Genomic DNA, 25,571 nt, shown 5'->3' on the forward strand with positions numbered 1-25,571 from the left:
TTAGTTGCTCACCAGCGGTTCTATTGTACGAACTTCTGTGGAAAATTTACGGTTGACCTCTGAGTGTCTCCCAAATGTGCTGTCGCCATTCGTGTGCAAACAACGTGCATCGTCGAGAGGAGCTACCACGAGCCGCCAGCGAACCGTCCCGCCCGGGATGATGTCTCAATTAGCGCCAAAGCTACACCCAATCATGATTGCCTCGCAGCAGTACGACCTTTGTCTGGGTAAGTTCTTTCCGAACAACAACCTTAACCAGTCAGGTAAATTAGAATGAGAGGCTCTCACCCGGCTGTATTCCATGGCTTTCTCAGGGCAGAGCAACAACGTGCACAGTGTGCGTGCGGCTGATGTCCTGACCGTCTAGTTTCCCGTCTACGCATTACGTCTGGGATTGGACAATGAGGCTGGGTCTCTCGAATGGTGGAAGAGCGGGCGGGTGGCGCCTTTGCGGAAGATGCAGGAGACCCTGAGCCCTCTGGATCATTCATAGAAACAGCAGTGGCTGATCGTTGCAACAGAGGGAGAAACTCGATATTGGCATAACTCTCGACTCTTACTCGGCGTTGACTACGGACCAAGCAGCCACGCCACCTTGAGCGAGTATAGCCGCTGAGGGCACCATGACCCCTGTGAGAACTGCGTGATGATGGGGATAGGTGGTATCGATGCATGCTGTTCAAGACCCTTGAGGTCGTTTTCCCCTCCCCCCCTGCCAGCGGCGGCAAGCCAAGGCGAGCGGAGCCCGGGAGCGGTGACAGCACTGTCTTCGCGATGGTAAGGCTTCCAGCTTTTCAGGCCAGACTGGACTGCAGTGTGCCGAGAGGGTGTTAATGGCGGCAGTAATTGAAGGGTTCTACGAGGGGGGACGGCGTTAACACTCCGCCCCTCTTGGATCCCTGAGCCCATCTACAGGTATTACTATGTACCTGTATATAAGCTGCAGCTCTCCGAGTGTCCCAGATCGCCAGGGAGACCCTGTCGACGTTTGTCGCTAGCAACCCGATGAGGCAGGCGGACATTGTCATTGTTTTTAATCGCAAAATCATGCGATGCTGTATCCGAATTAGGGACTCTGTATTTACGCTAGTAGTTTGTATTCGTGTTCAAAAGTGGGCAGTGGGTTCGCACGCTTCGCTGGAGGTGGCGGGCGTGTCATCATCGCGAGCATGGATCATATAGAGTTACTTTCGAAATCCGCGGAGCCAGGATTACCAGGCTTCACGGAACAGCTGGCAGAAAGCCCAGAAGCCAAGTCGGCACTGGAAATCCATGGTGGGCCCGACTCCAATTTGCTGACACGTCGTCAATGGGGCGCGAGCGTTTCGGGGAGATGATGCTGGTCACTTAGCACGTACACGTTTCTGCTTGGAGCAGCAATATGGGCGTTGAAGTGCTTGTGATCATGATTGCTAGAGTGTAGGGTGACTGGTGTCGGTGGAGGGCGTGAGATTATAAATACGTATTCAGTTGGGACGGTGTTGGCGTGTCTTGGAACTATGGGATAGTGGTGGTCATGCACCACACGAACCTGCCAAAGTATATCAGATGGCCAGCAAAGTACGTGAGGGTGGCCATCATCGGATTGTAGTCAGTTACATGAGGATGGCTCCCGCAAAACGAAATCGTTCCCGCCGCCGAGGTGACGTCCTGTGCCTGTACAAGCAGAATCATGCTCTTGTGCTGTTGTGCGACACTGACGTGTGCTGCTTCAGTTGAAGGCTGCTTCCATCCCTCGTTACAGCTACTGAGGGGGGGCGTCTCGGGTTGAAGGCCGGACTGGATAAAAGGAGAGAGCGGAGCGAAGGTTCTGGAACAAGAGCTGTCATGCCTAGGAGACGATGGCGAAGGGTGCGGCATCGAAAACAACGTACCTACTAATAGGCAACAACGGATGCTAGGAGCCTCTGAGGACCGATGAAGTAACACCCGAGACACCCCCGGTCGCGAGACCCCGCCCAATTCTTTTGGGCTATCCGCCCGAAAGCACATGAGGACAGGCTGCTTGCTGTTGGACTTCCGCTTGCTTTGTGCACAGCCACCCCGGAAACAGTGGTGCAAGTGTATGTAGTTAATGGAAAGCAGGCTAGGCACCTTAGCTGCGTCCGTCCTCTGCAGGGTCCGTCCTTCCTCTGACTTCCTGGGCATCCCACAGATGGGATGTACGGAGTGTCTTGTAGAACAGGTTGGCCAGCAGCAAGTTGGGGGAACTCTCTTAACCCCACAAGAGGCATGTATCCAAACAGTTGAGAAGAGAGCTCGATGGACGCTTCTAGCGACAAAAAAAAGACTAAAAAAAAAAACTCGACGAGATGAAGGCACAAAGGAAATTCGTCTTGCAAGTTTGCATGTAGTTTATACCGCCTCTCTCCCCTCTTTCCCCAGCCTCTCCCAACCCCTCAAAGACCTCCCTCCCCACCATCCACACTCTGGAACAAGGCGTCAGGTGTCATTAATCGGCCACACGATGGCCACGCGGTGTGACCACCCAGTCAGGACGCAGGGGACACTTGGATTGTGAGCCGGAGGCGTCGCCTACACAGGGAAGGGGAGGCGTTGAGGAGCCTGTTTTATCTTCCCGCGGATTAGAGTCTGAAAACGAACGGCTACTGGAGGATAAACCCGGACACACAAAGGAACTACTATGTACAGGCAAGCATCCTAGGCAGGGGATCGGAAACAAGACAACGATGTCGAGCAAACATGAGCGGCAAAGAAGGGAACGAACATGACACAACAGACAGGCACTCGACAACGAACCTACCTTAGCAACAGCACAGCACCCCATCGAGATGCCTATACTCCGTAGATACACGGATATATCGACCCGGCGGCGGGCTCGGCCTTGTCCTCTGCAGCGAGTCACGAATACGCCAACGCCTGCGCTGTCAGGTCCCCTAGTCCCGCTACTAGGTAGGGCTAGGTAGCGCAGAGCCACACACTGCCATAGCCCGCGTCCCGACCTCGCATTTTCCAAGAGTCCCCATCTCTCCATCTGCACTCCTCCGGTCGGTCGGTCTCAGCCAGCGATCGACTCATCCACTCAGTCTCTTCATCTTTAGTCAGACCCCTTGACGATTCATGTGGTAGGGGTTGCGCGTCCGCCCACTAGCTACCATCCCTGGCCGGCCCCGGGGTAAGGCAGGTTATGATACCCCGGTTTACACTACAGCACCATATCCCCCCCCCTGGCACGTTCGTTTTCTTGTGGGATATCGAATCAACTGCAAATCGCAGGCAGGATTCAATGCTTGTGGTCGTTGCTGGCGTTTGTGCAGCGCCAGTCGTTTGAGGAGCTCGAGGCTCACCGTCTTACACGCGCCCCGCGCCCCGCGCTCCGTCTGCACTGTCGCTTCTGGCTCATCCAGCTGCCGTGACCACCAATGGCGCAACCGTGATGGCCGCCTGACGGAGTCAGAGAAAGCAAAAGACAGAGAGGAGCAAGCCGACCAAAGGCAAACCCGCAGCGCCTGGCCAGAAGCTGACTGGTCTTTGGCGGCCAAGGGGTTGGCCGGGTCTCTTTCAGTGAGCTTTTTCGGAACCAAAGGCGGGCCAAGGAATCCTGACGTGCTGCATCTTTGCGTCTTCCGGCTCTTCCGCATGCCACGGGCTTTTGGGGGCTGGTTTTCCATTCCCTTTTCCTTTTCTGGGCCTTCTTCTTTTAATCCGTACCCGGTCCGTGGGAGGATATCAGGTACCCATCTGCTGCAAGACATTTCCCCCGAGACCGTCCAAGACTGCAAAGTAGGACCATTAGATAATAGCGCAGCGCTTGCTCGGGTAACACTAACGCACCGCCGGCGCCGACAAGGCAGGCCAAGCATATAGAAGGAGGACAAGTCGTCATCATCATCATCATGCTCGTAATTGCCATCATCATCATCATCGTGCTACGGTCGTCTAGGCTAGCCCGAACGACCGGGCGCCAAAGCCGTGAGTTTGCGTGTGTCGTGTCATGGGAAAGACAACCTAAGCAGAGAACAAGCAAGCCTACGCCTCTTGCCCATAGCGCCATTACGTCGTTGGCCCTCGTTCCCTTGGCTGGATTGGGCTGTGACCAGGCCTAGCCCTGGCTGCCGCCGACATTGTTGCTGCTGGTCGGTGGTCGGTGGTCTGTGGTCAAATGTATCTGTAGGTGGGTGGTCCCTTTGCATGTCACTCCCACTTTTCTGACCGCAGAATACGAGCAGATAGGGACAAGCCCCGCCGACCCGGGTTTACCTCATCTGCAGTGGCGGCGGCGGCGTCGTCGTCGGCGTTAGCAGCAGCAGAAGATACTATGTAGATACCGAGGTAGGTAGTAGGTACAGGTAGGTGCTGGCAGGCAGGCAGGTAGTTATTGGAGGAAAGCATGGGACGGTAGGCCCTGCCCTGCCCTGTCCTCCCTTGCCTGCCCTGCCCTGCCTTGCCTTGCCTTGCCTTGCCTTTTAAGCTGATCTTTTCGAGACTGGTTTCTAGCCCTGGGAACACACCCACCAACTGCTACCTTCCTGGCACAGCTGGGTGAAGGCCGGTTCAGGTTCAGATCCAGCCAGTCAGTCCCATGGAAGGCAAGGAAGGTATCCGACCCGTAGTAGGCAAGCAGGCGGCGTTGCTAGTAGTTCTTGTTGCATAATCCGCCTCGCCTCCCGTCGCGCCTCGTCCTTTTTCTGATTTGACACGTCCTCCTCGCTGACATGCAAGTTTCACACATCATCTTTGGGAATTCCTGGTCTTGCTATTTCTTTTTCACCTCCCCGTCCTCTCGACCTCACTCCTATACCCCCAAATTCCATTCGAACCACCTCGTAACTCTCGTGGGAGGAGACCGGCAGACTCAACGACTCATCGTCATACATACCATACATGCCCATGTCTGAATCCTAATCACTGTCGTTTCGTTATTGTCGGCCGGGCCCTTCATTCGTTCAACCGCATTAATTCACCCGGCGCACGCACGAGTTGACGACCAAGACGACGACGGTAATAAACGACGACAACGAGGACGGCAACTACTACTACTACTACTACTACGACGACGACGACGACTACAACGACAACGACGGCGACGGCGGCGATTCTGCTCCCCATATCTTCTGTCCCTCATCCGTAAAGGCCGGCAGCATCCGTGCTTCCCGCCGAGTCGACCAACTTCATCCACCGCTGCTACTTGCAATTACTACCTACCACCACCACCTCCACCACCACAACACGATAATTTAACTAAAGGTCCAACGAAGCCCACGCCCTGTACTCGGTACGCAGTGTGCGCGCGCGCTAGGCGGGAGACAGGACCCCTTTCGATTCCGAAACCCAGAGTCCCCAGTCCAGCGCATATTGGGCCCCCATCTCCGCTCATTCCTCGAATCCTCGGGATCCTCGTCACCTTCCCGCGCCGGCCGGTGTGTCCTGCTCGTCCAAGACCGTCTTGGTTGTGCACGCCGTAAGCCGAGTGTCTCAGTAATTTGCTTGCATGGTTGCTGGCTTGGCGCAGAAACCACCGCCGTCACCAGCAAGATGGGTCGTAATCGAGGTTCGTACTCGCTCGCTTTCCCACATTCCCTCACCCCTTGCCTGGTCTTTCCTTGTCTTGTCTTGTCTAGTCTTGTCTTGTGATGCGGTGCTATTGTGCGCGTACGAGGCTTTTCGCCCTGGCGCATGCCCGGCCTGCATCCCCAATCCCACGCAGCAGTAACGTAAACCAAGTCTACCCAATGCCCATCTATCCCTTTTACTGAGTTACGCATTCTATCTTCATGTTGTGGCGTCGCCATGCGGGCATCAAATACCCAAGCCCGGCCCTTTTGTTCTGCTCTTCATTCAAACTCCCAGCAAACTAGCTTGACTGATCCATGATCATCATTTTCTCCTGAACTTAGTTCTTGCTGTCGTTGCCCTCGTCCCCATCACTCCCTGGCTCCATCACCGCCCCTCTCCCTTCCATCCACTCCCTCACATCCCCGTCGTGTGATCCTGGCCAATTACTTGGGCGTCAGGCAATATTATTGCTTTTATTATTATTGTTATTGTTATCATTGTCATTATTTATCCTTTTCTTCTGGCATTACTGATGCTAGACGAGCGCACATTATGCTGACCAAATCTGCATCTTCCGTGGGGACAGTCTTGTCTTTCATGTCCCAGTTTTCTGGCACACCCAGAGACTCGGGCAAGAATCAACCAACGCCAAATTCGTCGCCTCCCCACGATTCGACGACACCTTTTCCTCCATACAACTACAAGGCGCAACCACCGCCGCCGCCTCACCAGCAAACAGAGCCCTTCCCGGAACCTCCCCCCAATTTTGGCCACCGCCCCGCAACCCCGACTTCGCCGACGCGTCCACTTTCCGAATATGCGTCTTCGCCTGCCAACGGAACTGCAAACAGCTCGCCCGTAAATGCCCCCAGGTCCGTCACTGGCCGCCAAAGAAGCTCCTCCCGCCCACTTTCGATGGTAATGCCATACCAACCGCCCCTCATGGATATCAACGAAGACACCATTCCCGAACTCCAGCCCATCTTCACCTTCCTCAACAGCCATGCCAACAAGCTGTATCAGGAGGGCTACTTCCTCAAGTTGGACGACCAGAATACTCGTGAGTCTATGCTTGCCGCATTATTTATCTATCTATGCAGCCTTCCTTGCTTCAGGTGACAGCAGCGCGCCTGCACGCGCAACACTTTGACCGATTGCTGATCCGACCAACTTGATAGAGGGAAAGCCAAATGCCGACCGCACATGGACAGAGTGCTTCGCACAGCTTGTCGGCACCGTCCTTTCGCTATGGGATGCTGCAGAATTAGACGCCGCGGGAGAGGACGGCGAGATCCTCCCAAAATTCATTAACCTGACGGATGCATCCATCAAAATGGTGAGTTGAGATACCGTTGTCTTGCCCAGACATCATGGACCGGCAGGTTGCGGGTGCAGTAGCGGGGGTGGAATCGAGTGCTAATTCAATCGATCCTTGACGAACAGATTGAATCCCTACCAACGCGATCGAACGATGAACAGCCGTTACAGAACATTCTGAGCATCTCAACTGCCGGCAGGAACCGTTACTTACTGCACTTTAACTCCCATCATTCACTAATACAATGGACCGCTGGCATCAGGCTCGCCATGTACGAGCATTCGACGCTTCAAGAGGCCTATACCGGTGCCCTCATCGCCGGCAAGGGCAAGTCCCTCAACAATATCAACCTGATCATGGATAGATCCAAGTTCAAGACCGAGGAATGGGTGCGCGTGCGATTTGGTGCCGGAGTGCCTTGGAGACGGTGCTGGTGTGTCATTTCTCCTCCCGATGAGAAGGAGTATGCAAAGGCACAGAAGGAGATGCGCAAGAAGTCGCCATACGACCGGTCGACGCCAACCCTCAAGGGAGACATCAAGTTTTATGACACCAAAAAAGACGGCAAGAAGCAGAAAAAGGCCCGCCCAATCGCCACAATCACCGATGCGTACTCTTCATATGCCATCTACCCCCAGGCGAAGTCGCTCATCGACGCATCTACCCTGCTGAAGATCGAAGGCAACATCACCATCCACTCCGAACCACCTTCATCGACTGAGGGTTTCGTGTTTATCATGCCCGAGACCCATCCCGCCGTCAGCGGTTTTGAAATGCTGCTGCGTTTCCTCTTTCCGACTTGGGATACCTTTAACCTCTATGGCCGCCCAGGTAGACTCGTTGCTAGTGTTCTGGACCCGAGATCGCTCATGTTTGCCATGCCAAAGCATCGAAGATACGGCTATCTCGAGATCCTCGACGTTTCTGGACTCATCCTGGAGGAGGGGAGCTCGTCCTGGTCGGAGCGTGAGTGGAGGAAGAAGCTCAAAGAACTCACTGGTAAGCGAATGAATGCCGTTGATGAGAGCCAGGGTGTCCGTCAAAGAAGTGGAAGCAAGAAGAGCAGCCGTCTCAGCTTTAGCAACGGCACTGCGAGTCCTGCCCCAGCCAAGCTCAGAGTGGGTTTTGCCGACGATTCCATTTCGAACCGTTCATCTAGGTCCATGTCTCTGGGCACGCCTAGCCGCTCAGAGACGGCTCCTGTGACAAGTTCACACGCACCTCCCCCGCTGTTGGGCATCAACAAAGCAAGCCATGCACGCAACTCTTCAGACCCACACTTGCTTGGCCACGCGCTGCAGCGGAATGAAGATCGTGGCAGCGACGACAGCTCTTACAACCCTCTCGCACAAGGCCTTGCCCCCGTCGGAGGCGTTCTGGGTTCAGGAACACAAAGCTCGGAGGAAGACACTGCCCGCAGCACGCCAGTGCAAGAGATTGAGGGAGGTGCGCGCAACATGGCGTCGCCAGAGCCAGTTGTTGCACCGCCTGCTTTCAACTATGGTCCTAACTCCAAGCCTGCCGGGAAACCTTACCATTCACCAGATCTTCGCAGGGCTACTACCCGCCTGTCCAACACCACCTTGTCCCAGTTGACAACGGCAGGAGGATTCATGATCCCTCCAGATAGCCCCTCTGATGATTCATCTGAGCGCAGAAGCGGAGAGGATAACGCACCATCCAACCCTCTGGTACATCCTCAAGCCAATCCCGTACGAGGAGGCACTGCTAACGATACACTGTCTCGTGAAGCTCTGACCTCTAACCCAACCCCTCCTCCTTCCGGCGGTCTGCCGCCCCCTATTCCGCCCATGAACCAGAAGCGTTCCCGATCGCCCCTTGCCCAGCAGTCCGGACCCCCTAGCCCTCATCCCCAAGCCCAAGGACCTCAAGGCGCGACCGGCCCTCCGTCCGATGTGAGAGGTCCCCAACAGATGAGAAGCCCTGTCGAGGAATATCCTCCTCAGTTCCCTCAGCAGCAACTCCGTCCTCAACCGTCGTTTAGCAACTTTTCTCGGCCAGAGGGAGCCAGAACGCCCCCCGTTGGGGGGCCTGGCCGAGTTCCCACACCGGAAATGAGAAGCCGTGGCATACAGTCCCAAGCTATGGGCCCGCCGCCTCCCCTTCATCAGTCTAGAGACCCTCGCACGCAGGGTCGCGGTGTGCCGCTTCCCGGTATCGACACGAAAGCTGCTTTCCAACGCAAACCACTGCCGGTTCGCTCGGACAGCCTAAGAAGCCCGCATGACACCCCCCTGTCGTCGGTCAGCGGCAGCAGCTGGGGCATCAACCTTATCGACCAAGCGGGCTTCCAGCAAGTTCAGCCTCGCGATGTCAGACAGCGCACGCCATTGCCCGAGCAACAAATTCGTAGAGCGCAAACTCAGCGGAGTGACGCTAGTCACTACGACGATGCATCCTCGACTGCCAGCCCAGATTACGCCAGCCGCAAGTCGAGCGAAACTCAGCATTCCCAAAAGTCTTTCGAACGCCCCAGAGCTGGTGTTCTGAAGACTGTAGGTGGCGCCGAGTCTCCGAGCTCGGACTTCCACATTCCGGACATCAACTTTGGCCCCACGGTCAATTACGCCGCCAACCAGCCCGCCAGGACCAAGACACCGACGTCCCTGAACAACCAAGCCGCCGTGTCGGTTCTTCAGCGTCCCTTTTCCCCGGCCGGATTGAGATCTCCTCCCAACGTACAAGGTCACAACCGACAGGAATCTGAGGAGACGGTCAGGAAGGTCGCCTGGCAACCCGGCGCCGCAGCTGTGCCAACTGGGCAAGGTATCAGCCCGGAGCAATTTGTGCAGCAACGTGCCGCCCAATCTGCAGTTCCCATGTATTCCCACGGTCGGACGCCGTCTGGCAATATCATGACCATGCGATCGATGACACCAACTCCTACCGTGAATCGAAGCGGCTCTTCAGAGATGCTCGCCCGTCACTCCCGCAGTAGCTCCGCGGATCTTTTGCAGCGTCCCAGTTCCCGTGGCGCCAACACATTGTTCGACATTGCTAGCAACGGCGAAGTCTCGTCCCACCTCTCGGCTCGTGAGCAAGAGCATGTGGCACGCATGACGGGCTCACCCCTCATCTCTATGGCCAGCAGAAGCGGCCAACAAGGCCAACCCGGAGCAGGTTTGGTGGGCGCGATTCACGCCCGCGAACGTGAGAGACAACAGGCCAAGCAAGGTCTGAACACGCAAGCAGTGCAGCATGCCATCAACCAGCGGCAACAGCAGCAGGTGCTGGCCTACCAACAGCAGGCCTACCAACAACAGATGCAGTGGCAGCAACAGCAGCAGGCTTATCAGCAGCAACAAATGTACGCTCAACAGCAGCACCAGCAACCCATGTCTCCCCAGGGCATGTACGCTCAGAACAACATGTCCCGCGGCCAATTGGGACCTCCACGTGGGCAGCCAAACGGCTATGGCGCCGGGCCCGCCCAGAACCTTGGCTATGTCCAAGCAGGAAGCTACGGTCCCGCTAGCAACTACGGTCAAGTAGGTGGTGCTTGGGGACAGGGAGGTGGCTTTCCCAATCCGATAGCTATGCGCCAGGGTCGCCAGTCTCCAGGACCCTAGATGATGGACCCTCGATTCATGGCACAGGGGCACTACTCGCCCGGATCTCAACAGTTTGGTCGAGGTCAAGCTTACCCGGCTCAGTACCCTGGACAGGGACAGGGACAGGCGTTTTAATCAGAAAACGAGAGGGAGGGAGAGAGGGGAGGGGCTAAGAAGACGGCAAAGGAAGTATTGGGGATTGCATTTGAAAGATACAACAGGCGGGCAGCATACCCCGGACCGGGGATGGATTTTGTTTTCGTAATTGGAACACCCATCATGGAAGGCGTTTAGGAGGAAGTCACAGACGCAGAGGAACGCTGGTTGGCATGAGTTTTCGAGACTGGATAAGCATCTGGGTTTCCTTTTTGTCGCATAATTAGTAGTGTGAGAACATCAGCATTGGCGGATAGTGGCATAACGACTAGCAGAGACGGCTGAATACACGGCCGGATACAACTGATGAAGCAAAAGACAAGCAGAGCTGAAATGTTCGTGATATACCGCCTAGCTGCTGTGCTTTTCTACGCGCCTGCGGGCAATTCAAGCCGGCGAGTTGGCAGTTGTGGTCTAACAACGGGACGTTCGGGTCGGCAGAGCAAGGCCTCCTCCGTTGAGTAGCAGACAGACATACGCGAACTGGTGGTGCATAAGCTCTCGCCAAAGATTCACCAAACTTGGGAACTATCGAGCCCAGCTAGTCAGTATCGTTGAGCATGGGTGCGTGTTGTCGAGGATAGGTGTTAACGGGCGCGAGCCAGTGGTGGCACCGGCGCCACGTTCAGCAAACCATCCGAATCATCCCAACCTAAGACGAGGCACCTACCTACCTACCTAGTGAGAGGCAGCAAACGCTTGCTTGGGAAGGTGTTCTTGAGGTATTGATACTGATGGTCAACTTGGTGCCACCCAGTGGCTGGCTGCCTGGCAGGAGTCACTTGGCGAACAGTCCGAGCAAGACCTTTGCCTCGATGGCCAACTGTTTGTCTAGCAAAGGCGGACTAACACGGGAGTCGCCTTGTGGACTCCTCTTTCCCCTGAGACCCTCCCGTCCGTCTTACCGTCATCGCGTCCTCTTCACCGTCCTTACCGTCCTAACCCGTCACGTCCCCCTCAGGCGCGTCCTGGCCCAGCGCGGCACGGGAGGGCACGTAGACGTGGTAGGCATACCTGTAGATAGGTACCTACCTGTTGTTTGTTTAGTAAGCGCGAAAAGACCGGGGTCAAGCAAAGCGTCGACTGGCTGACAGTGGCTGCATGTGCCCAAGGTCCCTGCCCGGAGGCTGCCTCGTGGCCAATGGAAGAAAGGACGACCCGCCCCCGTTCCCAAGACCCCTCGCGGGCCAGTGCCTCGTCGCATTCGCCCCCAAAAAATCAGAGACATGCGTTCTCGAGGTCGAGTCCACGCCCACTCGTCGCGTCCAGGAGGTCTACATCATCTGACTTATATCCTCCCCAAACACTAACTAGACTGAGCCGCGTCGGGCAAGACACACGTAGCACGCGCCGGTATTGTTGAGGCGTAGTTTTGTTATCTTGTCTTTTGGTTCCCTCTCTTTGCACGGCACATTGAGATATCCACTCGCCTCCTCGTCAAATCGCATCAGTTTTCTGCATGACGTCCTCGCATCCTTGATTTATAAAGAATAGACGTTGCTGGGTGACAGGGGGTGATCATCCCGCACAACACAACGAATACATACAATTTGCCGATGCAACCCAGGCCTCCCCAATCCGCGAATTTCTGGCGAACGACGGCGCGACCGCGAACCGTGAACGCCCCCCACATCGAATATCGAGTGAGAAACGAAGCAACCCAAAAAGCGTCACCCCCGTTGAAGCCTTTGCCACAGCAAGCAAACGAGAAAAAGCAAATAGTAAACCCCGCTCTAGATTTGCATGACATTCAAGACTCGCTCGAGGACGATATCGACACCGTTTACAGTAGCCTATGTTCAATAAATGCATTGTCAGCTCCTTTTGTCCAGCCGCGAATCTCCCTGTCCTGGACACTCATCTTAACGACTTCCCTCCTCTGCGCCGGTCGTCTGTCACCGGCCCGCGACCCAAGACGGCAGCCTAGACGAGCTTCACCACCTTCTCTGCTCCTTCGTCCGCCCCAATGGAGGGCGATGGGTCGCAGCCCACCCAAGGTATGCTCCTTCATCACATCCCCGGTTCTGCCGCACTACGAGTACCGGCGCAACAGACCAAGAACTGACCTCGGCCCTTTTGCTGCCCAGCTACCCAGAATGTCCTTGATCCGCGCCGCGTAGGCAAGCAAAACTCTGGCTTCTCTGACGAGGACATCTCCGATATCATATGCCTTCTCTACCCCCACTCCGAATTCGCCCGTCGCGAAGTCCACCGCATAGCCCGCGAACATTCGCAACATGTCGTCGGCAGGGAAGAGGCGGATGCCGTGGAGCCGGACTACGAACAGGAGGACAGAGCCGACCAGTTCCAGCTGACGCCGCCCAACATTGAGCACGCCATCATACTCCGCCTGTCTGCAAAGACTAAAGCTCCGCTACATGGCTTCTTGTTCGGCAGGAATGTTTCACGCTGCGATATCTGTTTCGCCAACGACCCCATGAAGCGCCTCAGCAATATCCACTTTCGCATCTACGTCAATGAGTACGGCGTGGTCATGCTGGAGGATCAGTCAACCAACGGAACCTTTGTCGAAGGGACGCTGCTGCGTGCGAAGCCCAAGAACGCAAATGAAAAGTGTGGCACCAAGAGGGTTCTTAGCCACGGCTCCAAGATCAAAGTGTTGATGCATAACGAGCAGCATGACTTGGAATTCCTGGTCCGGATACCGAAACGGGTGGGCGAGTACGAAATGGCGTACAACACAAAGCTACAGCACTACTTCGCTACACTGGCAGGTCTGCGTGCGAATCACAATGAGACGGTGGTACCGGGTCCCGGTGGCCATGTAAGCTGCGCCCCATTTTGCGTCGTCAAGCGCCAGGAACTAATTAAATCAGGTCGACTTGTTCGCTGCCCCAAGGAGACCACCGACTGCCACCACGCGGAGAATAGCGTTGCCGTCTGGAACCACGCAGGATAATGTTGATCGATTCCCGAGAGACTGGGACGGTTCCGGCAAGTACAATCGGGTTGGCCAGATTGGCAAGGGGGCCTTTGCGGTCGTTTACAAGGTCACGTCTAAGTTTGACGGAGTCCCATACGCCGCCAAAGAGCTCGAAAAGAGGCGGTTCATCAAGAACGGCGTCTTGGACCAAAAGGTGGAAAATGAGATGAAAATCATGCAGAGGGTTCAACATGTAAGCTGTGCCAGTTGGTCCCTTTTCCGAGTTTATAACCGCTGACCCGAGAAAGCCAAACATCGTCCGGTATATTGAGCATTTCGATTGGGACAATCGACTCTTCATCATAATCATGGAGTTTGTCGGCGGTGGCGACCTTGGCAAACTTATCAGCAGTCGTGGACCCTTGCAAGAGGTGTCAGTCAAGCAAATGGCAGCTCAATTGCTGAGTGCCTTGGCTCACCTGCACGAGAACAACATTACACATCGGGATGTCAAGCCCGACAATATTCTCATCTCGTCACTCAACCCCTTCGATGTCAAGTTGACAGACTTTGGTCTCTCCAAGATGGTTGACAACGAGCAAACGTTCCTTCGAACATTTTGCGGCACTTTACTGTACTGCGCGCCGGAAGTTTACTCGGAGTACGCCGAGTACGACGACAATGGCCATCGGAACCCCCGCAATAGAGCGAAGCGGGCAGCGGTTGGTCAGAGATATGACCACGCTGTCGATGTCTGGTCACTCGGTGGCGTGCTCTTCTATGCCCTCACCGGCAACCCGCCATATCCTGTTAAGAACGGTGTCAGTTATTCAGAGTTGCTCCACACAATCATGACAAGACCCCTTGACACACTTCCGCTGGTGCGGCAGGATATCTCGCAGCAGGGCATTGAGTTTCTTTGCTACATGCTGGAGAAACGCCCAGAATGCCGCGCGACAGTCAGGGAACTTCAGGAACACCCTTGGCTTGGCGTCCATAGACTAAAGCCTTCGCAAAATGGTGACCAGTCATTCGACGAAATCACCGACGAAGATGAAGAGTTGCAGGTCAACGCATCTCAGCTGAGCCTGGAGGAGGGACAATCGCGTTGTCTTGCCGACACGGAGCTTCCTTTCGAAGAAAGTGTGGATGATATCGAGAGGGACTTTATCGAGGAGGATTCGGAGCAAGAGCATGGGACATTTGGTCCTACCGGGCAAGGCGCTGGCCCCAGGCTTTTCGGAGAGGTCAACAGATCTGCTATAGGCAGTAGGGGCGCAGTAGCGGCGGAGCGGCTCAATCTCCCGGTGGCCGATTCGGGCGTCCTTGGCAACGAGAGCTTAGGGTCTGAAATACGGGACAGCTACGAGTCGGAAGATGCCTCGACGATCATTGGCAAGAAGTCAGGAAGCAGCGGGGGTGCTCGGCTTTCCATCTCTGCGGTCGAAGGCCAGTCCGAGGATCAGCTGCGCAGCCTGGTCGAGAACGTGGCTTCTCAGAGTCTGGGCGCAACTGATCTTGGCAGCGATCTCCAGATGAAATCCGCGGCTGCTTCCCATGTCAATGGGACGTTCTATAATGCTAGCAAACGGAAACCGTCGTCAGTTGACACCAGTGACGAGTACGAATCGCGACCGCGAGAGAAGCCCATCTTCAAACGCCTCAAGTCGGAGGGCAACCTCGATGCCCTTGCAGAAGAGGAAATGGAGGAGTACAGATTGCTTGCCTCTGTGCCGCAGATCAAGAGGCTGGAATCCGGACGTCAGATCGATGGACCTTTCAACAAGATGCACTTCTGGGGGAAAGATATGAGTACATGGCACCTCCGTTATCCTGAGATGACGCAGTTGCAGTACGAAATGTTCAAGAAAGCTGCACAAAGCCGGGGAGAGGAGTTTGGCCCAGGCAAGTCGCCATTGTGGGAAATGGCTTTCAAATACTTCCCACCAAACAACGGCGTGCCCGCTATGCACACCCAGAGCCAGCCCACCGTCGAGGAGACAAATCGGGCCCTGCTAAAGCGGGATGACAGGAAAGTCCTGGAGGGCACGGAATGGGACATTCCTGCCACTGCCCCCCAGCCTGAAGAAGATTCGCTTCCCAACACGTTACCGCCAGAAACGCAGCCCCAGATCATCGTCCCCGTTTCCGACGACGGGCCGAAACGGGCTGTTGCTGTGCTAGAGTCGGCCCCCGATTCATTAGTTTCTGGGATTTCCGTCCCTGTGACGATTTCACTGATGTCGTGGGGCCGAGGACCTTCCAATACAGTCATATACGAGCCCAAAACAGAGGTCAAGATACCCAAATATGCCCTCAAGATGTTGCTGTGGAAAGACGGTTACGACCCTTCCAAGGACCCTACTAAGCATCCATGGGACAAATACCCCAACGGCGAGGGATTTGCTTTTTACCTGTCAACAAAAGCGACAAACGGGATCTTGCTCAATGGCTGTGAGCTTCTTTCATACGACTGCAAGAACCCCACTAGCCCATCGAAGAACTGGGTCCAGGTCTACGATGGCGATGAGATTGTCGTATGGGGTACCGCCGCCGACACAACAAGCCAGACAAAGGTGGTTTTCCGCTGCTTTTACGGTGATTCCTCAAAGCAACGCCGCCCAGACGCCCCTCCCAAGCTAGTATCCTCATCGGTGGCACGCAAGATGGACGAGATATGCAGCAAGTACGAGAGAAAGCTGAAGACGGCAGCTGAGCAAAGACAGAGGTACAGCGAAGTCGACAAGGAGTTGTTCGAGCGCAAGCAGAACATCGAGAGGGAGCGCGAACGCAGCCGTGTCTTTGAGGAGAAGCGACTCGAGGCGCTTAGATTCGTGGCGCTAAGGACAGTGTCTAGAAGGGGCTCACCGACAAGCGCGTCCGCGACTACTGTTCTTCGAGGCCAGACGCCAGGTCTACATGCCCCTTCACCTTTGCAAGAGGCCCGATCTAGTAGCCCTTAGAACTGAGAGGCTGGCCACAACGCTTATCTCGGGAGTTCTTGGAGAGCGTCGTGATGGGAGGGGACTTCACACACGAGATGAAAGAGCCTCAAGACCTTGCCCCCCTATTTAAAAAAAAAAAAAAAAAAGAAAGAAAACCCCCCTTAACATGACGACGATGAGGAAGTTGATATTTATAGAATATATCGGGTTTGGCGCTTCTGTTGTTAGAGGGAGGAACGCGGGCTGTGGAGCGAACAAAATAGCGTTGGATTCGGCAGACTTTAGAAAGCACATGTTCAAGCGGGGCAGCTTTTGCCCTCCCCCCAAATGGATCTGGTTTTTGTGCAAGACAGCGCCGTTATTTATGGGACATGGTAGAATAGATGACTCCAAAAAACCCCCCACAAGACTCATGAATCAACATGTAAATCATTTGTTATCAAGCCACCCTTGGGGGTACGGGTTGATGAACCCACTTTGTCCACACGTGGTATCATCTCGTGATTTCCAACTTGGAGGCGGCCGATCCTCCCCCCTGACAGTATGCCTTACAGGCCACAACAGGCAGTATGCCCAGATAGATCATCATCTCAAGTTCCAATCGTACAAAAGGCACCATGGACCGTGGCATTCTCATTTTTATTCCGGGTCGCGCTACTTTCGATATACAGGTCACAGTTCGGTTATCATTCTCTTCCAAATATACTATGTGATGAGACAGGGTTGGCCACTCTCCGAGTAGGTTTCCGAGAGTTTGAACCTGCCGAAAACGAATCCACAGCCGTAGAAGAATCCTCCCCATTCCCCAAAAGCCCCTCCAAAGGCAGTATGTACCTAGTATCCCTCGGTCTCGATGAAAGCCTAGACCCGGCATCGCCCAAGACCCCGATGCATCCCGGCCCATAGAGAGAGCGTCCGTCCCCTAAAGTTGAGAATTCTCTTCGGGGGAATGGCCGTTCTGAATCCCAGTGTCTGGGTCCTGCCGCTGTCTCCTCGGAATGACATTCCAGGGCGATGCGGGAGACACGAGAAAATTCCGCGGGCGATGGTGAAAGTAAAAAGGCCGTGACTTCATAGTTCATTGCGGAAAGGCCGTTAGAAAGTCGCAGGGGCGGTGATAATAAACCCCGAAATAGGAAACGGGTCCAGCTAGGCAGGGCCTAGTTGAATGGCGAAGAGAATAGAAAGTGTGGTGACGAACAAGCATATTGTGTAATCAAAGGAAAAGGGTAAAGTAGCCAGCAAGACGTTAAAATAAGAAAAGAAGCGGAGTCATACAAGAAAAAGACGAATTAATCCATAGCAAAGTTCTGCAAAATTGCTTGCGGCAGAGTCGTATAGCTTGACAAAATTCGTTCTCGCCATAGAGTCGCATTGTGATGCCATCGTTTAGCTGAGTTACCGAGTGACAAAGAAAATCGACCCTCGTTTCCAAGCGGAAGGATTCAGACATGTGGTAGAAACTGGCAAGAGCTGCCCTCTGCGAAGAGTTGCTGCGGATCAGGTCGAGCCCGTCTTCCGCCAGGGAACGTAGTCATCGTAGCCTGGGATGAGCAGGTTGTGGACGTTGCTATCGGACATGTCGTCCGGAATCTCCATGGCACATCCAGTAGAAGGAAGCCTGGGTTCGTGAAGAATGCTCCTACTCGCGCTCGAGAAATCAAATGGAGTATCGGCGTCGTACGGAATATCGTTGGGAAAGTTGTGCTCAATATCTGGTCCTTGATCCGCCGAACGACCAGGGAATCTGCGAGGGAAGCGAGGCCGGGACTCTGAGAAGTCCTTGTGTATGCTGAAAGGCTCTGTGTCGTGGCAAGCCCACTGTCTGTCTGAAGTATGTAAGTGGCGGGGCTGGGAGAAACGCTGACGGGAAAAGTCAGAATCCGGGCTGCCTTGATGAAAGCCTCGATCGTCCGGGGTGGCTTCTTGATCTTTCGAAGGAAACGTTGCGTTGAGTCCAGCGTCATGATAAGTGTCATAGTCTCTAGAGAAGCTGTCGGCGAAACCAGGGTACTTGCAATTCTGGGCTGAGCTAGAAGCGCAATTGGAATATGGATCTTCGAGACAAGAAGGCAGATCAACGTGGCTGGCACATGGGCCGTCGTGTCGTGAGGACCAGTTGCACTGACAGTCTTTACCAGAGCAACAGTGTTCTCCAAAGGAGTTGAAAGGAGGATATGATCCCTCGGGAGCAACCGGGTTGGTGGGATAGGACTGGTTCTCCTTGCCTTGATTGCAAGGGAAATTGTTATCACTGTACGGCTGATGTTGTCGGTTGCTGAGATTCGGCCGCATCTTATCGAAGTCAGACGGCCCGACGTCAAGACCAGAGTCGCACACCCTACTGTACCCCTGTGAAGGATACAGGGTGTTTGGATGCGGCTGATTGTCGCCTGATCTGTTTGAGGAGAAGTTGTACCCGAAGCCTGAAGCCGCGAAGGCATCGTATCCAGCACTAGGAGCACTCCAGGAGTTAAAGCTTTCCTCATCGACACTGTATCGGGGCAAGTGAAATTGCCCTGCACTTTTACCGTCAGGGTCTCTTAAGGGGTCCTCAAGTGGAACCGCCTTCTGTCCTTCTCGGAGTTCTTCGTGGTAATGTTCGTGTCGAAATTGAACATATGGACCATCTCCTTCAGAATGTTCTCTTTGCCAGTACGTCGGAGACGTGCGGACCTCAACACGCTCGTTGAAGGTCGCTCGCTTGGGAGGAAATTTTGAGTCCGAACTTACCAAAGACGATCCGGCTTCGAGAATACTGTCCCTCACTGCCATAGACGCTTCGGGCGTGGATGGTGCATCGGGGAACCGCTTGGCATGCGGACAGCTGACTGGAGACAGCTTGTAAGTTCCAGAAGTCATGTCGCAGTTCGGACTCTGATTGCACGATTTTTTAAGGTCATCGTCGACGGCAGACGTCCTGTGTTCGATGCATGTTGCCGGAGAGGCCTCATCGTTGCCTGCATGTCTGTTGACTGTCGGCCACTCAGTCCTGCATTGGTCTTCTTCTGAGGGAGTCGCATGGCTTATTCTGCCAGAGCGGCGCTTGCGAAGCCGCTCTATCACAAACTCGGATGGAGAATTCTCTGTTGAAGTATCCCCGGGGTTTTCATTGTTATTGGCGGCGTCGATGTTCAGCACTGTTGTTGATCGATGGTGTGAGACTGAAAAATGAGTTCCCTGACCAATGTTCCACCTGCCATGTCCATCTTCGTTGCTTTGCGGTCGATCAAGTTCAGACTCGCTTTCGTCAGAAGACTAGATCATGTCAGTCACAGGTGAATCCAGAATCTATTGGGGTAAGAGAGAGGAAGTACGCTGCCGAGGAGAGTCTCTGTTGGAATCAACGCCTTTCTGGAGAATTGTTTCATGCAATAGGCGCAGAAGTTCTTGACGGGCCTCTGATCTTGGTTGATGGGATGCTCCTTGTTGAAGTGAGAAGACCGTGCAAATCCACAGCCGAAACAAAAGTTGGCGTAAGTCTTCATAGTCTTGCCGCGGCTATTGACGAGATGTTTTGCGTGGCATCGCTTACAAAAGTTGCGCCAGGCCGGATCTCCAGACTTGAACTTGCGCACCCGGTGGTGCTCGTCGGATCGACGGATGCCACAGCCACAGCAGTAGTAGCCGTCGGCATTATCATCAAGATGAACAGATACATCGGTGGCCATGCTTCCACCTTTACCATTTTGCTTGTCGCCTATGGTGCCCCTCATATGCTGGAATGACTGCTGCTTTACATGGCGTGATCGATCAGTACAGGCTCCAGTGTAGTAGATGACTCCGGTATCCATGTCAGAGGCTCTTCGAATAGCCCCAGAATGGGCCTGGGGTGCTTCCTCCATTGCAATAACTGACTGAGGCTCTGGGTTAAGTTGACAAAGACTTCGGACATCTGTCGTCGAAGAGCCCGGAGAGGCATGAGATTCGCTCATTTTTGAGCCCGAGCAGCCAGTGTGGGAAAGATGATAGGTTACAGCTGGTTGAGCAGCCGATTTTTTCACATCCGCCTGGGAATAAGCCTTCAGACGACCGGAAGCACGACTAGATTTGATCCGTCTGCGGCGAGGCTCTTCGACTAGTCGGCTCTGGCGTTCGTACCCATCGTCAGCTTGCTGTTTCTGGCGGGGAAGGTCGTTCCGCACATCTGCTAGATGATTATCAGTATGGCTGAATTCTTTGAGCAATGGCGGAGGTGTTCTTACAGTGACGTTGGCAAGACTCTATTCCTCCACCTTTCGATGCCCAAGCTCTTTCCTTCGGTGCCATGCTGCCAAAGCTCATGTGGCTTCAGGAAAGCCCGCGATGCCCCGAAGTAGTGAGCGTTGTGCAAGCTGTAAAGAGAGTGAGAGGTCCCGGAAATTTGGGATGGGTTGGTAAGTAGCAAAAGGTCTCAAGGGTGAAACAGGAGCAAGAAAACAACGCTAGAGGCGCTCCTTCCCTGGCACCACGGCTTCAGAACTCGACCACAGCGAGAGCATCATTACAAGTCACGTGGTCCCTGAAGTACAGAGGAGACATGCATATGCTTATGCTGATGCTTCCTATTTCCTGCTACTTTCTAAGCCCTCTTCATGAGGCATTCTTCACTGTGTCCATGGCAGATGACGTTGCAACGGTACAATATAAAAGCAACTTGTAGATGGATTATATATGAATACCCGGGCTTTCAGCTATACAAGAATCAATTCAATAGTCTTTGCAAGAGCTGGTTAGCACTATGCATAGGCCCACAATGTGTTCCGGCAGACATAGCTTAACTTCAGGGCCAGATGAGACCATCGGAGTCCTGAATGTAATCTACCAGGCATTGTCCGAAGCTCTTCGTGCACACTTCTTTCCCTCATGTGATAAAGACAGGATAGATAATGAGCTTCGTCACATTGATAGTGGTGGAACTTCAACAGTGTGCAGTAAAGATGTCATGATTTAATAGTGTACATTTGCCGAAGCGTGCCTCTTTTTTTTTTGTCTACATGTGGAATCTAGAGCCACCTATCCCTATCCCAATGCAAAGAAATGAGATGCGATCACGAGGATATGTTTCCCAGTCGCTCAAACGATTTATTGACTTAGTCAACTCTGAGGACTCTGGGGCCGCGCTTCTTTGTTGGCTTCTTCTTCTTCTGGCCTCTTTCGAAGGCAGCAGCGGCCGTGTGATCACGGCCAATATTGTCAAGGTCCTTGACCTTGTAAATACGGATGATCCAGTTCTCACTGGTGAAGGCCTCCTCAACGGTGTTGAGGGTAGGGCCAACGTCGGGGAGGCGAACGCCACGAACACGGTCCTGGGCCTGACCAGCGGGGAAGAGCGAGTTGTAGTTGTAGTAGGACATCTTGTACCTGCGCAGTTGTCAGCATCCGTTGATCTTGAGTTCTTCAGTCACTTACATCAAGCTGTTCTTCATAGTCTCGGTCGCCTGGTCATCAACCCTGTACTCTCCACGGGGAGTGAAGAACTTGCGCTCCTGGACCTCCTCAGGCCAGATGCCCTCAGCGATACGGACCATCCATAAGAATTTGTTGATGTCGTCTCCAGAGTAGCCCAGCAGGCCACCAAACACCACCAAGACGTAGTCGACCTCATGCTGGCGCATGATAGGGTAGCTGACCTCTTCGCGGGAGCTCATCGCCTTACCGACAGTTGCGATGTGGGTGTTATTCCAAGTGTTGTTGTCGACGAGGGTCGGGCGGTCAGCCATGCCACCAATCTGGTAGCCGTAATCCCACCAAGACATGATCTTAGCGTCTTCCTTCGTGTTCTGGCGCAGCCACTGGTAGGCCTCACGATAGTCGTCGATGATGTGTTGGCTGCCGTCGGGCAATCTGCTCGCAAGGACGACGGAGGGGGAAGAGTAGGCATTGGAGGTGACCCAGGTGCAATGAAGCACGAAGAGAAGCAAGAAGATAGACATGCCGCCGACAACAACTGCCTTAGAAAGGAAAGTGTATATGCCAACGACAGGCTTGTTGGTCGACTTGAGTCCACCCTTTCCAGCCTTCTTGGGGGTTCCCTCAATGGCATCCTCAGGCTTGTAGTCTTCGGGATTGGGTGACTTGAAAACCATGTAGGTGTCGAGGATCTGCGAGGCCGCAATGGCCGCCGCAACGCACACGACGGGGGTCAGAGTGAGCATCAAGCGCACCATGACACCTGCGAAGTATGTGCCGAAAAGGGCGTAGACGACAATGAAGACATGCTCGTCCCTAAGGTTCTGGAAGCAAAGGTACACTCCAGCAGGGAACAGCCAGACCAGCATGTTGAGGTCGAAGAAGAAAGCAGGCCAAGCAGTGGGCTGGTGCTCGGAAACGGAAGCGATGATGGGGATATGGATCTTGGCGTATCCAGTATCCCAGAGAGAATAGAAACGACCACCCCAGGGGGCAATGTAACCAAAAGAGGTCAGGGCTACCAGGCCAGCGAGCGCAATGCCAAAAGTCGCAGCCAGGAATGTGTAGACGAAGGTCTGGAACTGGCGACTAGGGATGGCGCCTCTCACATAGTCAATGAAGGCGACGAGCTGCAGAAAGCCGAAGACGCCTGTTTTTCAGATTAGTCGGCGACACTTAAATGGGTGGGGGCTTTAACTTACCCAGGGCAGGCATGTGCTCGCTGGTCTTGACGGGCAAGAAGCCAACAAACGGGATTTGCATGCTGGCCAAGGTCCCAAGAGCGTACCAGGTGGTGTAACTGACGTAGAGACGGGCGCTGTATCTACCCATAAGAATCAAGGTCAAGGCATGCAAGGGCAGCATGTTAGTGATGAAAGCGTAACCACCCCACGAGGCAACCATGTAGCCGTAAAACAGGGCGCAAAGAGCTCCCCAGAGCATAGAGCCCAGCTTCAGTGCCTTGATCCACAGGAAGAAGGTGAAGACAAGAAGGAAAATGGCGATAGCCTCGTTGTCATAGCTGCCAGCAACCGACCGAGAGATGTAACCAGGCGCAATACCCATAAAGATAGCTGCAAGCAAGCCGGCCGAAGGCGAGGTAGTCATCTCATTGGTGAGGAGGTAAGCGGCGTAGGCGGTCAAGCCGGAGAAGGCGGGCGCGAGAAGGACGCAGATGTTGCGGATATCAACGGGGATGGTAAGAGCGCGGAGCGCGTGGTAAATGGCGCCGCTGGTTACCATCAAACCAGGGTAGAGGGTTCCTCCAGTAACCCGACCGAGAGGATGCCAGGTGCGATCATCGAACCAATCCCAAAACTTGTAGAATCCATTGGCGACAAGATATTTTGTAGCTCTGAAGTTGAACCAGGGGTCGACTAGAACACAATTAGTACCGGAAGCGTGAAGGTGCCTCGAGCGAAGGAAAACGAACATTCGTGAATGATACTCTCGAAGCCTAAATCATTGAAGTTAGCATATATCCAGAACGGTTAAGAAAAGAAGCCCCCGGTCGTCAATTGGTGGTGGTGAGGGAGGGGAGGCGACCATGAGCAAAGTGTCGAGGGGCACTTACGAATGACGGAGAAAAGACGACTGGCAACAGCAGCAGCAGCGATCAGAGACAAGATGGTAACTCTTAAAACAGTTCTAGTATTCTCGTTGCTGCCTCCGGAGAGGGGACCCAGAGGTTTGGCCGTCATTTTGGCCGCGATTGATGTGAAGAGGCAGTGGCCTTGATTGTGAAGGTTGCGAAATGAAGCTAGCGACGACAACCTACTGTCTCACCGGGTCGGTATCTGAGAAGGACAGCTTGGAGCTTATGCACCTGAATCCGTGGGGCAGGGGGGGCAGGTGCACGGTCCAAAGGAGTCGACTCATTCAGTTTGGTGCAGTCCAATGGCCCAGTGGCCCACTGACAAGCGCCCCAGTCGTGGCTTCCACAGTACCCAAATGTACGGAGTACGGATACAATGTATGTATTTGCATCACGTGCTTCGGACAAAGGATGACCCGCGTCGATAGAATCCGGGGTGGCCGGCCTAGCGTTGGGATGTCGAGGTATGGGCTCTGAGATGTCAAACTGAACAATCTGATGACGCGGAGTAGAGTACAAGACATATTCTCCATTCATACTCACAATCGAACGAACATGGGATCATATGGGAACTCTCGTTCAATTCCTGATATGAGATTTGCCTAAGGTCTACTCCGTACCATGCTTTAGATAGCTATTTTCAGTTCGTCCATAGGTATCGCTGATAGGGATAAAATGATTAGTTCGTTCTCCCGAGACGAGGCGTTTCTATATTATTTGCCAGGAAGCTGCCGCAAAGAGCATGAAGAATCATAGCACCATGAGACTGGCAGTGCAGAAAGGCGAACAGAAGCCCCATTCAGCATTGCAAGTCAATGCGAACGAACACTTGCCGACCTGTCTCTGCCTCCTTGCAGTCTACCGGCGATTGCCAAGGACTCAACCCCTATACAAGAGAAAAGTGATGAATATCATCCAATGGCTCGTCCCTTGGAATTGTCATCTAGTTGAGCGTATTGTACACATGTACACCGGTAAACAGACGTAAGGAAATGTCTATGCAGTGACATCAGGCGTAGCGCCTTCCATGCACCTACTGCTGCCGAAAGACCGGATTATTAGTCCCTTGCAAGGACCCTTCGTGGTCTCTTTGTGCAGGCGTATTCCCGATGCTGACCCTGTCTATCCGTTGTGCAAGTCGTCCCCCATACCAAGCGATCATCCATCTTACGGGTTCTGCTTCACCAGGTTGTTGAAGTAGGCCTCAAGGTCGAACTTGGGGTCCATGGGGTCGACGTTAACTATTTCTTGTATCAGCTCTATGGGCCTCAACGCAGCAACTATCGATGACGACAAATCTGTCTTGCGCTCTGCAACTACTTCCTGGGGGGGGGGGGGGGGGGGGAAAAAGTTCGATCACAAACTGTCAGAACCAGCGAGCTCCATCTCCACCCTCTGGTAGTGTTAAGAGTTTATTCTAGTCAAACATTTTCTCAGCCAGTACTACGGAGATTAAACATATGCGAGCCTCTGCCCGGTAGCACCCCCGCATCGATGGAACGTATACCGCCAGGGTTTACCAAGTCCCTGCCACCTCGCATGAGAGCTGGCTGCCCGGTGAATACAATGCTGTTAAGCTATATGGATAGGGTTCTACTTAAGGAGGAATTATATCGTAGCTCAGGAGATGAAAGAGAAGTTGGTCTCAAAGTCGCTGTTGCTGGCGACGTCCCTCTTGTTGCGTATTGGGAAG

The 25,571-nt window shown here is 54.0% G+C and overlaps 5 protein-coding genes across 5 annotated transcripts; 2 read left to right on the top strand and 3 right to left on the bottom strand.

Moving 5' to 3' along the window:
- Positions 1–6,069: 6,069 nt before the first annotated feature.
- GLRG_03999 (PH domain-containing protein) lies at positions 6,070–10,425 on the top strand (the record flags this gene model as incomplete). The annotated part of the gene is made up of 3 exons (XM_008094684.1): positions 6,070–6,577; positions 6,696–6,853; positions 6,961–10,425. 3 exons carry the CDS (start codon positions 6,070–6,072, stop codon positions 10,423–10,425), a joined length of 4,131 nt encoding a protein of 1,376 aa, XP_008092875.1.
- A 2,104-nt stretch (positions 10,426–12,529) lies between these two features.
- Positions 12,530–16,410, top strand: GLRG_04000 (uncharacterized protein; the record flags this gene model as incomplete). The annotated part of the gene is made up of 4 exons (XM_008094685.1): positions 12,530–12,560; positions 12,651–13,348; positions 13,401–13,700; positions 13,756–16,410. 4 exons carry the CDS (start codon positions 12,530–12,532, stop codon positions 16,408–16,410), a joined length of 3,684 nt encoding a protein of 1,227 aa, XP_008092876.1.
- A 1,482-nt stretch (positions 16,411–17,892) lies between these two features.
- On the bottom strand, positions 17,893–18,371 carry GLRG_04001 (uncharacterized protein; the record flags this gene model as incomplete). Its single annotated transcript, XM_008094686.1, has 3 exons — positions 17,893–18,013; positions 18,077–18,164; positions 18,215–18,371. The coding sequence occupies 3 exons, from the start codon at positions 18,369–18,371 to the stop codon at positions 17,893–17,895; spliced, it is 366 nt and encodes a 121-aa protein (XP_008092877.1).
- Positions 18,372–19,664: 1,293 nt separating this feature from the next.
- Positions 19,665–20,237, bottom strand: GLRG_04002 (uncharacterized protein; the record flags this gene model as incomplete). The annotated part of the gene is made up of 1 exon (XM_008094687.1): positions 19,665–20,237. One exon carries the CDS (start codon positions 20,235–20,237, stop codon positions 19,665–19,667), a length of 573 nt encoding a protein of 190 aa, XP_008092878.1.
- Positions 20,238–21,464: 1,227 nt separating this feature from the next.
- Positions 21,465–23,984, bottom strand: GLRG_04003 (oligosaccharyl transferase STT3 subunit; the record flags this gene model as incomplete). The annotated part of the gene is made up of 5 exons (XM_008094688.1): positions 21,465–21,735; positions 21,784–22,933; positions 22,986–23,660; positions 23,717–23,740; positions 23,858–23,984. The coding sequence occupies 5 exons, from the start codon at positions 23,982–23,984 to the stop codon at positions 21,465–21,467; spliced, it is 2,247 nt and encodes a 748-aa protein (XP_008092879.1).
- Between the last annotated feature and the right edge of the window lie 1,587 nt (positions 23,985–25,571).

Source organism: Colletotrichum graminicola (assembly GCF_000149035.1).
Source record: "Colletotrichum graminicola M1.001 genomic scaffold supercont1.12, whole genome shotgun sequence".
Taxonomy (NCBI): Eukaryota; Fungi; Ascomycota; class Sordariomycetes; order Glomerellales; family Glomerellaceae; genus Colletotrichum; species Colletotrichum graminicola.